The sequence below is a fragment of the Notolepis coatsorum genome (genome assembly GCF_963971535.1).
Source record: "Notolepis coatsorum genome assembly, chromosome: 3".
Lineage (NCBI taxonomy): Eukaryota > Metazoa > Chordata > Actinopteri > Aulopiformes > Paralepididae > Notolepis > Notolepis coatsorum.
In genome coordinates, this window is record NC_140167.1 from 52,074,580 (window position 1) to 52,090,912 (window position 16,333).

General features: G+C 44.6%; 1 protein-coding gene across 1 annotated transcript in view; it reads right to left on the minus strand.

Moving 5' to 3' along the window:
- pacrg (PARK2 co-regulated) overlaps positions 1–16,333 on the minus strand; it is a gene marked incomplete at both ends in the record, with an annotated part of 495,713 nt that overhangs the window by 216,355 nt on the left and 263,025 nt on the right. The window contains one exon of the mRNA XM_084311203.1: positions 255–404. Coding sequence (XP_084167329.1) covers positions 255–404 — 150 coding nt within the window. The remainder of the gene's footprint in view (positions 1–254; positions 405–16,333) is intronic.

Below are 16,333 nucleotides of genomic sequence, written 5' to 3' on the forward strand. Positions count from 1 at the left end.
TTAATGTCTTACCCTGAAGGTAGCTGGTATTCTTGTAGGTGTCTAGTGGCTGGTGTTAATGTCCTACCCTGAAGGTAGATGGTACTCTTTAAGGTGCCTAGTGGCTGGTGTTAATGTCTTACCCTGAAGGTAGCTGGTACTCTTTAAGGTGCCTAGTGGCTGGTGTTAATGTCTTACTCTGAAGGTAGCTGGTATTCTTGTAGGTGCCTAGTGGCTGGTATTAATGTCCTACCCGGAAGGTAGCTGGTACTCACTGTGCATGTTCTTGAAGATGTTGAAAATGGGTAGGATCTGTCTGTAGTATGGCACCAGAGTCACTCCTATCATGTCTCCTGACAACACCAGGTGCTGTAGGATCTTCAGCGTGGTGCACATCACCTGATGGTTCCTCGTGTTCAGGGCATCTGGAGGACAGGGCAAAGGGCAAGAATCAGGGCCGGCCCCAGGCTAAGGGTGAAAGGTTAAACCCAACAAGTTGCTACAGTATGGCTGAGACACATTTTTTAAGGCATTTGAAATAGCTGTTTAGAAATGTCATTCAACATAAAGGGGGAGTCAAATACAGTGTGCAGCCCAGCGGAGTCGACTGGAGAACTAGTGTTTTCTATGCTGTTTCTTGAGGCAGGGCGAGACATGGATGGGGCTAGACTTCGGGAGCGGTCAAATTCATCCATACTGTATGCCCATCTATATTTATTTCCAATTATCTTTCAACTCTTTATTGGACAGGGCTGATGAAGTATCTGTTTTGTATCTGTTGTTTTTGCTGAACTACTACAGAAACTGAGTAGACCAAATTACTTATTTTCATGTGATTAGTTGTAGATCCAAAATAACCCCTCTATAACTATAATTATGTTTTATAATTTAACTATTACCTAATACTTAATACTATCACTATAATCTATTAATTCTATATTTATAGTTTTTGTTTTGTCCAATTGTGCCTATATTGTATAATCGTCACTGAGGACCCCCTTGAAAACAAGATGGCACATCTCAACAAGTTATTCCTAATAAAGAATTTCAATAATATTGGGAGTCCATGCTCATGTTATGTGGATAAAAAGTAATAAAGTCAAAAGTCACTAATTATACTAATAGTGGACATACTATAATGTCCACTATTAAATATTTATTGGAAAGATGCTTTGCTCCTTCAGGGCTTCATCAATGTCTATACATGGACCTTCTCTACTTAGATATTTAACTGTACTACTGTAGTTCAACACACCACCAAGGAATTTTAACAAATCTCTCCTTTTGTTACACACACACAACACACATGCTGCAATCGCTTTAAACAGTCGCTTTAAATAAAATGTCACTTTAAACTAAATGGAAAGGTCACTTTAAAGGAATGAGGAAAATAAAGGTAACTTTAAGGTAGAACCGATGTGGTTCTTGTATAGTATAGTTTAAATATACATTTACATTTAGTCATTTAGCTGACGCTTTTATCCAAAGCGACTTACAAGTTCTGTACGACAAGCCATCAGGAAGGGCACAACTCTATCAGCTGAGCAACAATGTTCATCAAAGTGTTGAGTGCTACAGTGTAGGTTAGTTTATTAGGACAAGTGCATGACAGTACGGTTAGTTAGGGTTAGATTTTTTTTTTTTTTTTATTTTTTTTTTTAATTCAGATAATGGTTGAAGAAGTGCGTCTTTAGTCGACGGCGAAAGATTGGACGTGATTCGGCTGTCCTAACTGGGGTGGGTAGTTCATTCCACCATTGTGGGGCAAGGACTGAGAATAGGCGACTTCTCTTTGATGACCCTCCCGGAGCTTGGATAGGAGTAGGTCTGAGGCGGCCAGAAGATGCAGAGCGTAGGGGTCTTGAGGGTGTGTAGTTAGAGACCATTGACCGGAGGTAGGCGGGAGCGGTTCCCTTTGCCGCACGGTATGCTAGGTCGAGGGCCTTGAAGCGGATTCGTGCAGCAATGGGGAGCCAGTGCAGGTCCCTAAGAAGTGGGGTGACATGGGCCGACTTCGGTAGGTTTGAGATCAGGCGGGCCGCTGCGTTCTGAATGAGTTGAAGAGGCTTAGTGGCAGTGGCCGGGAGGCCAGCGAGCAGTGCATTGCAGTAGTCGAGGCGGGAGATGACTGTTGATTGGACGAGGAGTTGGGTGGCTTCTTTTGTCAGGAAGGGGCGTATCCTTCTGACGTTGCTCAGGAGGAATCGGCAGGTTCTGGTCGTCGCTGCGATGTGAGCAGAGAAGTTCAACTGGTCGTCGAGGACAACACCAAGGTTCTTGGCGGTCGGGGACGCAGTCACAGCTGCATTCTCGACTGTGATTGAAAGGTCGGTTAGGGGGGAGGATTTGGCCGGCAGGTGGAGCAATTCTGTTTTGCTTAGGTTCAGTTTGAGGTGGTTGGACGTCATCCAGGCTGAGATGTCGGACAGACAGGCCGAGATCCGCACAGAGACGTGGATATCTGAGGGAGGGAAGGAGAGGAAGAGTTGAGTATCGTCGGCATAACAATGGTAGGAGAAGCCATGAGACGTGATAATGTTACCCAGTGATTTAGTGTAGAGGGAGAAGAGAAGGGGTCCTAAAACCGAGCCCTGGGGGACACCCGTCCGCAGGGGGCGGGTGGCCGACAGGGTCCCTCTCCATGACACTTGGTAGGAGCGGTCATTGAGGTATGATGACAGCCATGTCAGCGCAGAGCCAGCCACTCCCATTCCTGCGAGGGCCGCAAGGAGGATCTGGTGGTTGACTGTGTCGAAGGCTGCAGATAGATCTAGGAGAATCAGGACAGAGGAGAGGCCTTTCGCTATAGTAAGTATAGCATAATGACATAATGTTAAAACTGTATATTGTATAGTAGTGTACATAGGATGGATGTCTTTTTATTATCAGTTTTTTTAGGTCTATTTTATTATTAGTATTATTGCACAATCGAATCGGGCATGACCACCCGCATTTCACTGTATGCCCTGGTATGTATGTGACAAATAAACCCCTTGAATCTTGAATCTTGAATATTTTGACAACAGGGTGCTGGCCTCCTGAAAACATCAAGCCATTAAGCCTAATCAAATCGATATAGAATTGGATCGATTCTGTATTAAATCAAATCAGGACCATGCGAATCGACGTTGAATCAGGTAATCAGTGCCGATACCCAGCCCTACGATCCACCTTCCCTTTTTGTAACAGATTAATCGGGCCACTCTCATAGTCGACATAACAGTGAGCCTATACATGTACTATGTATACATGTACCTATACATGTACTATAATCTTATGATTATAAAATACTGTATGGGTATTTGTAAAATACATGTACTGTATTATACAAATCAACCCCCCCCCCCGCTGAGAAACCTTAGTTAAAGTCGGTTATTCAACACACTCATCCTTCAAGCGTATTGCCTTGAACACACCACCAAAATACACCTAACCCACACATAGTCCCTTCCCTTGAAATAATTTTCTGACCAGGCTTTGATTTAGACTGGCTGCAATCAGAGATTTGAGATGCACTGGGGAGGCAGGAGTAAGGGGGATTTCACACTAGCCATTTGTGGTTGAATCAGAGCGCGATCGCACCAAAATAGGGGGGCTGATTCGCTCCAAACCTGGATCGCTGGAATAGGTGGTCTCGGGTGTGAACCAGCGTCCCCTATGACGGAGTGGGGCGTGGTGTGCAAGCTTACTGTAATGCTTTCATGCTTGCTTGAATTTTGGGCAGATAAAAACATACAGCAACAACTGGACAATACCCACAAAAACGATATGTACAGTATGGGCAATTTGGCGAGTTCAGACCTCAACCAAACAAGCATGTTGAGCCTCACGGCTCAGTGGATGAAAACTTCTAGATGAAGCCACGTTACAAGCCCAAAACTTCCCTGGCTTGCATTAGGCCTGGCAATTTTTTTGCCATTGCTATGTCTATACATTGGGTTCTTGTTCGAATGCATTTACTTCTATAGACCAGTGGTGCCCAACCAGTCGGCCGTGATTGACCGGTAGATTGCAGGCTGATTTTCAAGTAGACTGCGAGATTATTTTTATATAACATCGAGTATGTTGTCACGTCGCGGCTGAGATGAGACTTGCTTTAGCGCAGAGCTTTCCTCTCATTTCATTATAGACACAGACCAGCGCGGACCTTCAATGACATGCAATTGTAATTTCATTAGACACAGACCAGCGCAGACCTTCAATGACATGCAATTCAATGACATGCAACCCTGGAAAACGCTCAAAGCGGACTCCACGACACCAGTTCCATTCATGAGAAAAGGGGGTGGGTTATATTGACAAGGCTTGACAACAGAGGTTCAAAGATAACTTCATATTTATTGGTTATTCGTTTCTTTATATGGGGCATCCAGTGTCCATATCCGTGTGTTCAACTGTTGATGTGTTGACGTTCGAGTGTGACATCATCGCCTACGGCAGCTTACACGCTCAAAACGCAAACCGTAAACAAAACCCGGAGCGAACCAAGACTGCAGTGTGTACACAAACCAGAGGGGGGAGAGGGAGGGGGGGGGTTCGCACTCAAAGACGGAGCGAGGACGGAGCGGAGCACCCGTTCCTAATGAGAAAGCCCCCTAAGTGAGAGACAATCACCGGACCATTTGGTCCACAGCTGCCCTTAACTCCATCACCCACTGATAGAGAGAACAAAGGAGAATGATGCTGGGAGAGATGGAGAGAGTGAACACAGCCTGCCAAGAGAGGACAGGCTGTGTTCACTCTTCTCCCAAGGAGAGATGGATACAGAGCTGCACTTAGGGTAAGGGGTGTGGGAGGAAATGGTTAGAATGAGAGCTCCAGGTATTGACAATGCTGACGCTACACACCCTACCACATGGCCCCCAATGGCCACCACAACCCAACGTGTAAATACATAGGGAGCGAGAGCTAGCATATCACCAGGGTGATCAAGTGGGCACCTCCCTTCACTGGCGTTTCGTCAAGTTAGGCCCATGACACCTGGACACCTTGGGGCTCAATGGTTAGTTCCAGCATCCCAGAACCACCCCCCTTCATGCTAACTCCCACTTTTTCCATAATATCCACGTGCCGAACCTCCCTATATTATCCTATGTCAAAAATAAAACAATTCCTGATACCAATATCACACATGAAACAGCAACAACAGAGAAGAAAATAAATACCCTTTGTTACTTTGGCCCCCAGCTGACATTATACATTTTATCCTCAACCAAATCCACTGACTGCCTTTCAATGCTTCTTCTGACATCTCATTTACCGTTCTTCCCAAACTCCGCCCAAACTCCGCCCACAAATCCCCAACTCTCCCAATAATGATAAGTTGAGTAAATAAATCCTACTTCCACAACCCAACCCTAGCTTTCCATCCTCGCTGTCCAGTTGCTGCTGCCAAGTCTGCATATCTAAGCTGTTTTCTTTTGTATACTTCCTCCACTGAATCCTCCCAAGGCACGGTCAATTCTATACAATAAACTAACCGCTGACTACCAGACCATAATACTAGGTCAGGCCTCAAGTTAGTGCTAACTATCTCTCATTGAACAATGAAGTTTCCTCCAGAAATCGACCAGCATCTCCCATAGCTCCATTAGAGAGAAAGGGGGGTGAGAGAGGAGGTAGATGAGTGGCAAAGAGAGAACGGAAGAGAGAAAGAGAGAGGGAGAAAGAGAGAACAAAAGAAGAAGGACAGATAGATAAAGAGCTGGTGACAGCATGCTGGAGGTGTTACAAAATGTCTGTGATAGGCTGACATATTCTGAGGGTGTGCATGCTTGTGTGTGTGTGTGTGTGTGTGTGTGTGTGTGTGTGTGTGTGTGTGTGTGTGTGTGTGTGTGTGTGTGTGTGTGTGTGTGTGTGTGTGTGTGTGTGTGTGTGTGTGTGTGTGTGTGTGTGTGTGTTTTCTGTCAACCCCTGCATGGGATGCAGTCAATTCTGTGCAGAATGTCCACAGATGACAAATCGCTTTTAGTTTTGGGAAAGCAGATGAACATTTATATAGTCAGTGGATGGATACTTCCACAAAGTTATGGCACAAATGGCATCACAGCTCATATAATGCCAGCAGGCGCTCGCAAAATCTTTTTGATGAGAAAATAGTTCAAAATTAAAGAGTCAAAACAAAGAACAGAAAAACTATGAAGAAGAATATACTGTACTGGGAGGGAGGGTGTAGCTGGAACAGGGGGAGCAGATGCATTTGTGTATTTTAGTAGGGGAATGAGAAAGAGGGGAGAGAAAGGGGGAGAGAGAAAAGAGAGAGAGATGTGTGTGACAGTTAAAGCACTCAGGGAGCAGCGTGCAACATAACCTACGGTCTGGTGCTAAAACAGCTCATATGCAAAGGCATGGCTGTCACAATCATTAAGATACACACATACAAGCACAAACACACACACACACACACACACATACAAGCACACACACACATACAAGCACACACACACACACACACACACACACACACACACACACACACACACACACACACACACACACACACACGCACACTCAGGGTGCTCAGGGTAGAGTGGTAGGGGGACAGGATGACAAGATGTCACTGAGAGATGCTGCTCTGGAGATGTGATGTGCACACACACACACACACACACACACACACACACACACACACACACACACACACACACACACACACACACACACACACACACACACACACACACACACACACACACACACACACACACACACACACACACACACACACACACACACACACACACACACACACACACACACACACACACACACACACACACATACACACCAGATCAAAAGCAGGGAAAATGTCACACTCACATGCACGGGTTGCAGGAGACAGAACATGGCAGCCACTGCTAACGGCAGAAAAGTGTCTCTATTTAAGGGTCACATAAATGAAGGCACCGTGAGGTTGGAGAGAGTAGAAACACATTTTATGGTCTCTTTTTACATTTGATATAGAACACATTTAGTACAGCTGCTGGATACAGGGCCTCCTGGCTTTGACGACGTCATTACAACCATCCGGCAGTGCACTGCACAGCATCTGAACAACAACATCTGCACACATTTAGTGAGGACGTCAGGAATGACTGGGTGTGCATTGCACCATGGGATATAGAGGGAGAAAATAATTATCATCCTGGTCCGCTGTGTGTGTGTGTGCGTGCGTGTGTGCACACAGTCCGATTGTACCGATTGTCTGTGTGTGTGTGTGTGTGTGTGTGTGTGTGTGTGTGTGTGTGTGTGTGTGTGTGTGTGTGTGTGTGTGTGTGTGTGTGTGTGTGTGTGTGTGTGTGTGTGTGTGTGTGTGTGTGTGTGTGTGTGTGTGTGTGTACACAGGTACAGTACGTGTGTATCTCAAGTGTCAATTCAAGTGTCAAGTGTTCCTTTATTAATCCCCTTGGGGAAATGTATGTATGTGTGTGTGTGCATGCACACATAATTGTGTGTGTGTGTGTGTGCACGGGCGCCTGAGCAATGGAGCAAGTGGAGCAGGTGCATCCCCACAATTGAACTTGGGGGAGCAAACATGTGCTTTTGCACCCCCACTTTTTGATCATATGAAAAATATGATATGTCCCTCCCCAATATATCACTGTAAACATAACTACGTAATTTCAATCAAATTAATAATACGCAATGACACTTAATAGCAAGTTATTAAGTTTTCAAAGATTGTGACCCCCGCCCCCCACATTTTAATGGTTTGATCAACTGCCTCCCACGGCCCCTCCCTCCCCCAGCAGTCAGTGGCGCCTGCTGCAGGTAGGCTGAGTGTAAATATCACAGGCGACCGAGTCTGTCATTGCTGGTGGCAGACTTTTCCAGTAAGTTGTTCAAACAAAGGATTATGTTAGACATGTCTTTACTATTGAGTGGTAGAACTTCTACCACTCAATACAATAAAAGTGTTCCACTCGTACCGGAGTGTTATATACAATTTGCGATAAAAATTTCAAACGTATTCAAGTATTAACATCACTAACATGTCACAACAGCATGTAGAATGTATATTATCATCAATACGTTAGTTTAGCAATAGGTTAAAAGTGCCATTAGATAGTTTAAAGTTTTCGTTTTTCTGAACTCTATTCCAACACGGAAACGGAAATGGACATTTTGAACCATGGGAATTGTAGTCTTTTTGTGGCCATTTTGTAGAGGACATGCATAGCTGTCGACCAGCGTTGGCATTTTTCCGAACTACACTTCCTGTCAAATACTGTGGGGGTTCAAAGTTCAGCGTTCTGAATGAATCATATCAATAACTGTTATGATTCGCGATAATAAGCCACAAAAGGTAACGTTTTTGACAAATATTGAAACGCAGTTAGTTTCTCCTCCCTATTGTTAGCATGTAGGAACAATTAGATCTGAAATTAGTTTCAAAACGGTTGCACTGTGGGGAAAATTTTAAAGTACACTAGATTACAGTAGATTTCATTATCTGTTCTTATGCACGCCTGGTGATACTAAATCCAAATTGAACTCGGGCATTTGAAAGATAATATATGAATATATATATATAAATGTGCGAATTGGCCATAATAAGGTAATGTATAAGCATCATATTCTATATTCTATAATAATATTTCAAATTGCATTGGTCCGGATGGGAGAATTCAGTACTGTATCTACAGAACCTTCGGTTTAATCATCTTCCCTTTATTAATTTCCTTCGATTTTTTGTACACATTATCTCAAGAGGGTACTGAACGAGAACAGTTTTTTTAAGTTTGGTCATTATTATCATGGTGTTATTCACTGTCAAAGATGCAAAGAAAAATCATAATTCATATTCTCCTTTGTTTCATCACAATTTAAGCAAGCCTAGTAATAGACACAATATTTCTGACACTGTGAATACATTCTCTGAGGTCCATAGATGTACCTAGATATGAATATGAATAGAATATGCAAATAGCCCTTGTAGAAGTGGAGCAATATTCCAGTTACCTAGGTATATATTTTAGGCGGATTTTCACATCGTGTGGAACAGGTTAATATATTATTATTATTATTATTATTATTATTATTATTATTATTATTATTATTATTATTATTATTATTATTATTATTATTATTATTATTATTATTATTATTATTATTATTATAGTAATTGGCTATCATACTGCAATATAAACTGAGTTTTATAGTGAAAAGAGCAGCTTTATTGGTCAAGATTGAAGGCTCTATATTGCAGGAAATTGCATGTACAGGTGTTCATTAAATTAAAAAAAATCTGCCGTGGAGGGGGTCGTGTCGGACCACCTCCAAACCACCCCTTGCCTGTCACTTAATAATCTTGCACCCCCACTTTCAACTATAACTAGGCGGCCATGTGTGTGTGTGTACATGCACGCATAATTGTGTGCGTGTGTTTGTATGCACGTGCACAGTGCCAACAACACAGCCAGTGCTGAACGAGCATTATGTATTGTCCTCCACGCTATCTCTTCATCTCTGCCTTTGTCTCCCCAGATAGACAGAAGAGCAGCGATATCTGCCATCAGACAGATAAGGTTGAATGTGGAATGACAGGAATTTCAAACCTACATAACAAACAATGAAATTCTAATTACCAAACCAGCGCAAACTATTTTGCCTGCTGTGACATTTGGACTGTTCAATTATTCATTGGCGCTTTCGCCTTGTGGAGAGAAAAAGAAAAAAGAGAAGGGAGAGAAGGGGACGAGAAGAGAGGCCCAGAGTTGGACGTATTAACAGCCGTACAAAACCCACACCAGGCTGAATATGAATCGAGTAATCATCTATTCATGCCGGGTGCCTATTCCATATTCAGTGTGAAAATAAAACAATGGTGACCTTGTATCCTGTTCTCTCCGTGAAATGTCACTGGTAGGAGGACACGTCGGAGAGTTTAGCAGTGAATTACTTGCTGTTCTACACTATAAATATACCTTTCATGAAGGGGTGTGGGGGGGGGGGGGGGCTCAAAAGATGTTCCCATGAAGGGGGGGGGGCTCAGGAGATGTTCCCATGAAGGGGTGGGGGGACTCAGGAGCGTCTTGTAATGAAACTCTCATTTCAGGTTTTGATTACACCAATCTAGCGAGGCTCACTGGAGGCTCGGAATCCTCCTCCCTGTTGAAAGAAGCTCCCGGATCCAGACCACGGCGTGTCGTCTAACGCTTCACCGTTATTGCTTTCTCCCAAAGTCACGACTGTTAGATGTTAGGAACTGTTTGAATATCTAAATCTTCTCTACCGTCTTATATTCTAATATGTTGTTTCCATGGCAGTTCAATCAATATTTGTGAACATGAGATACACTCACTCTCTTAAAGCCAGAAACCAGAGTAAGAATCAAACTTGTGATGCCATCAAGTATAAAGTCTGGTGCTGCTCCACTGCCAATGCATGTGAGAGTGATTTTGTGGACTCAAGTGTTTCCCCTACAAATTGCCTTGGCGGGCCGGCCCGCCCTGCCAACAGGACCCCCCGCCCACCAACAGGACCCCCCGCCCCCCCTGAAAAATGTATAACAAAAAAAATATATTTTGTAATTTTTTTTATTTCAATTTTTTAAGTTAGCTTTAATCACAGTAACGTTGGCGAGCTAGCTAAATTATATAAAAACGAACTGGATAGTATAAGTTGATATATGAACTGGATAGTTCATAGCCATTCTCCCTTTCTGTGTGTGTGTGTGTGTGTGCGCGCGTGGCCAGATAATGTTGATATTTATACAACGGCATGCAAATTTGTTACTGTGCGCGTCTATGATGACACTGTTGACACCACGTATACTACCGTGACACACGCGCCCCACGAGCTTGATTCTATAGTAGGTAGGTCTCAGTTCTGAAACTGAACATGTATCTACAGTATGAACTCAGAACATTCCCCTGGGTGCTCTCAGTAAAATCTTTCCCAATTCATTGTCTATGGAGCAGCTTCAGACATTATACTTGATGACAATCATGACATCACAAGTGTACTAATATTTTTGTACTGTCTCGCCTCAACTATTGCAATGCACTGCTAGCTAGTTTACCGACTATACCGCCACCAAGCCACTTCAACTCATACAGAACACAGTGGCCTGCCTGAACTCCAACCTACCAAAGTCAGCCCAACTGGCTTCCCATTGCCGAACAAATCAGATTCAAGGTCCTTAACCTGGCGTACCGTGCAGTGAGGGGAACGGCTTCCTCCTACCTCCAGTAAGTGGTCTCTAACTACACACCCTCAAGACCCCTACGCTCTACATCTTCTGGCCGCCTCAGACCCACTCCCATCCAAGCTCTGGGGGGGTCATCAAAGAGAAGCAGGCTGACCACAATCAAGACTGCCCAAACCTGCCCAATTTTCTGCTGTCTAAAACACACGTCTTCAATCAATGTCTGAAATGAACTGCACTTTGCTACTAAGTAAGCTTCCTTGCCTATATTACTACCTACTATGCTAATATGTCTATACTACTATGCACTCAAGACTGTAGCACCCAAGTTCAACACTGTTTGACAAACAATGTTACTTAGCTGCCAGAGTTGTACCCTTCCTGCTGACCTTTGGATAAAAGTGTCAGCTAAATGACTAAATGTAAATGACTAATGTATATGTAAACCTGAGTAATAACATGTATGAATTCTGAAATTGGGCATTTAAAGGTCTGCAGTGCAATTTGCAGTCAGTTGTACAGATTTGCAGTCAGTTGTGGGGCGACAGTGGCTCGGGAGGTAGAGCAGTCGCCTGGTAATTCGGAGGTTCCTGGTTCGATTCCCATTCCTTCCGGGCAGCGTGTCGAAGTGTCCTTGAGCAAGACACTTAACCCCTAATTGCTCCCGATGAGCAGGTTGGAACCTTGCATGGTTGTCTCTGCCATTGGTGTGTGAATGTGTGAGTGAATGTGAGGAACAAATTCTAAAGCGCTTTGGATAAAAGCTGTTATATAAATGCCGCCATTTACATAATTCTGCTCTCTTGTTGGTTTGGTTTTATTCTTTTTATAACAGTGTTTTCAGGATTAAACTTCAACACTAAATGTCATTCCCTACCACCACAATCCTTCCCCTTCACTGTCGCTGGTATGACATGGGATAAAAAAGAAAAAGGGGGTGGGGTGTTGGACTGGAGGGAGTTGAGTCTTAAAGCCAGTGTGGAGCAGGCATACAGAGTGATGTCAGTCTTCATTGTGTATTCTCATCATTGGGTGAGTATTGGTCCAAAATCGCCAGGGCCTGACGTGACTCAGCCGCTCGGCAGATAAGAGGCCGCGAGCCACATTGAAGATGTATTACCGTCAGAGAGGGAGGAAGCGGCGCAGAATCCTTTTTACTTTCCCCCTGCTCCCTCCACCTATCCTCGCTCCCAGCTCCATAGAAAAGTAATTAATCTGCAACAGAGACACGGACTGGCGGCTTTGCCTTGTGAATGGAGAAACAGCCCTGATTTTAAATAAACCGCAGAACTAATAAGCAGCAGGCCATTTAAAATTCCATTATCAGTGCTAGGTGTGTGTTTTCATGAGGAGCAGAGACGCCACCTTTGGTCTGGCCTCCCAAAGGCGAACGGCCAAAAACTGCTGAGGGCTTAGGTATTATAAACTGCTATCTGTATCTGAGTGAGAGAGAGGGAGTCAATCAGTCAGTATGATGTGAGCTGTTTGCAAAGTGGGAGTTCAAGTTTTAAGACGGGGCAAAAGACCAAGCAGACTTCAGGCGTTCTACATATTGGAACTTGCTACAACTGTACTCCCCCCCCCCCCCCTATCACTGCTATACGTGCCGCGGCAAGAGTGCGATCACATTTCCATTCGAAATGGGTTTGACTTTGGACTAAAGAAATCCCATGAACAACCCAACGCATGTGAACGCTCCATTATAGCCTGCTAAAGAAGAAGCGCGCCGTGCACCCAAACGTACACACAGGCGGTATTATTCCCCACGGTATAGTGTGTGCTCAGTCCTGTGAGCAGTGTTGTAACAGAGTGCTGTCCCTCCCAGGGAGTGTGGCGTGCCAGGGTCAGTCTGTCAGCGTGTCTCTGTGTCGGCAACAGACCCTGCCTGGTGTTGGCCGTTACGCTCCTCTGCCTCCGCAAGACATCCAACACAGACACACACACAGACACACACAGACACACACACACACACACACAACCGGCCAACTGCCCGTGACGTGAACACACTCCCAGCCTCACTGGGCGCCACTTAAAGGCTCCCGCTTTGAAATTGACACTCCAGTTGGCAGCGGTGCCAAACAAAAGGCAGCCGGTGAGCATGTGTGCTGCTGCGATGCATGTGAGTTAGTTAGCAGGGCTGCCAGCGTTTCAGAAAACCCTTGGAGTGAGATGGAAGTCGGGCATCGTTATTTTGGGGGCCTGTTCGGGGGTCGTCGCCGCACACCAAAGACATTTGTTTGTATTAACTGTTGCACTTGAGGTAAAGAAAGACGCACGGTTGCCATAGGCAGATCAGGCGGGTTACCTAACGTTACCTGATAGTCTATCAGTGAGCTGGATGCAATCCTACCTGGAGGGGAGAGAGCAGATGGTGGAGGTAAACGGTACCCTATACCCCCCCTCACAGTAAGGTGTGGTGTTCCACAAGGAAGCATACTAGGTCCGCTACTGTTCCTAATTTATGCAAATGACATGTCGTCAGCTTGTGACTGCAACTTGTTCCTGTTTGCGGACGACTCAGCCCTGCTGGTCTCTGACAAGAACAAGTTACAGGTTGAAAAAACCCTCAGCTCAGAACTAGGCAAAATCTGCATATGGCTCGCTGATAACAAACTATCATTACACATGGGCAAAACAGAGTCCATTCTCTTCGGTTCAAATAACAAACTCAGCAAGACCGACGGCTTCTCAGTTACAGTGGGTGACAATATTGTCACAAGGAAAGATGAAATTACCTACCTGGGTTCAATCCTAGAGGCAAATCTTTCTTGTGACAAAATGGCATCCAATGTAATAAAAAAAGTCAACCAACGAACTCGATTCTTGTACCGGATCTCCTCACTGGTAAACAAGAATACCCTGAAGACTCTGGCAGGAGCACTCATTCAAGGGTACTACGACTATGCTTGCACCTCATGGTACCAAAGCACCTCAAAGGCGCTAAAAACAAAATTACAAACATCTCAAAACAAACTGGTCAGACTACTGCTTGACCTTACTCCTAGAACCCACCTCACCCCTGCCCACTTTGACAACCTAGGATGGCTTAGAGTAGACAACAGAGTACAGCAACTTGCAATGGGCCTGGTCTACAAGATACACTACATGACCAAGGTACCCATGTACATGTCAAAATACTTCCCAAAGGTCAGTGAATACCACGATCACAACACCAGAGGGAGCTCCACAAATCATGTTAAACCCAGATTCGGCTCAAACAAGGTACTAAACACGTTTCGCAATTATGCCACATCAATGTGGAACGCACTCCCCAAAGCTGTAAAGGAATGTGAATCACTACCCACTTTCAAAAACACTCTCAAAAAACACCTACCGGAGACTGCAATTCGAAACTGGCCCCTGTAAATGTCCTAACACAACCCCCTCCAATGTACAGTAAAAATGACCAAGTATGGTCTTGTCAATATTCCAATGTACAGTGTTGCTAGTGTCACCCACCCCTCCTACCCAACCTCCCCCCACTCCTACCCAACCTCCCCCCCCACCCACCCAACCACCTCCAATGTACAGTACCCCCACCTACCCAACCTCCTCCAATGTACAGTTTCTACGTCAAATGTATATACTTCTTTTCTGGACTCTTTTCGTATCACAAACAGTACTGTATTTGCACATCTGGTATGTCATAAATGTATAGATGTAGCAGTACTGTCTATCTGTATGTCATATATGTTACGATGAATTGAAAATGGGGGACCCTGATGTAAACAAGACGAAAGTCTTTCTCTGGTCTGCATCCCCTTAACAATTGTATGTATTGAGCTGTACTGTACTGTACCCATTCTGCAATCTGTTAATAAAGTTTTCAATCAATCAATCAAACCTACTCTAAACTACATCAAACACCAGTAGAAATAGTGTTAGCAGGCTAGGCTAATACTCACCACCTGTCATAGTTTTTTCTAATTCAAAGCCTCCGATGTTGTACAGTGAGGGAGACTGGTTGACAGGCGCACACCAGGTCAGGCGCATTTGCTCATTTTGGTCAATGCGGACAAAATTCCCAGAATATCATCTTGAAAATGATAAGTGTTACAAAGGGTCAGATTAAACCGAATATATATATTTATTACTTGAGATATATTGTATAATATTTGTATATCGTCTGATATCCCTTGTATATTCTTTGTACATATACACGGAATATCCCTTTACCTAGGTACAGGCCAGACCATAATATTCGTTCTCCTATTGGACAGCGACCCTCTAGGCGCCAACGGCCATACCCCCAATGTCTAGTTCAAAGCCACCGCTAAGACATGTCTCAACATGCCCAGGTTTGCGCAGTAATACGAGACAGAAATGAGGTTGGCACTAGATTATTCACCTTACGTATAAATACGGCGCAGGTGGATACAGAAGCACTTAATCTTAGTAACTAAAAGCTGAAGCCTTCACCACGATACAACGTGCTGTGAAATGGGCCCGTTTTGCCCCTAAATAGAGCCTTGAGACCGCGTGCGAATTGATAGCTAAAGTGTCAGAGTTTAACGCTGTATCGTCGAGTTCGACTTATTCTATTATAAAGTAATAGTCTATTATGTATAGTGTATCGTGCGGCTACCGTTCTACAGTGACCAGCATTACCACCGGTTCATCGTACCGAGCTAGTGTGCTTATCCAGGCTGGGCGGCCTAACATTGTGCCGCCATCCGAGGAGTCCTAGACGAGAACCGTGTGGATATGTACACTGGATAACCTACACCGACGAATGCAGAGCCCTTTTCGGCTGGATTATATTACTTTGGTACTGTGGCTGCTGGAGCAGAGAACCGTCTACCCCACTACCGTGTGGGATCTACCCTGTGAGGAGCCCCGTCGAGCCCGCCTCTAGAACCCAGAGGCTGGCTAGCTTTCATCCATGCTGCAATGCATACCGGAGTATAGCTGTTGCTTTGTCTAAGGACCAAAGGATTATTGCACCGTCTCCTGTACCTGGAGTCTCTTTATTCCTCGTTGATCCAGACTTTTGCTCCCGACAATTCCTCTCCCCTGCTGGCTTACAACCGGTGGGAACCCCCTTAGTATCTCCAGCTGACCTACGAGTGTGCCTTATATAATTCTTATGCTACAGGTGGTATTAATTATCCCCATCGTAATATGCTCATGGACTTACGCTCTTGACCTATTTATGCACATTCTTCGCCATACAAGCGCGACCCTAATTCTCAATACTGTAATCTA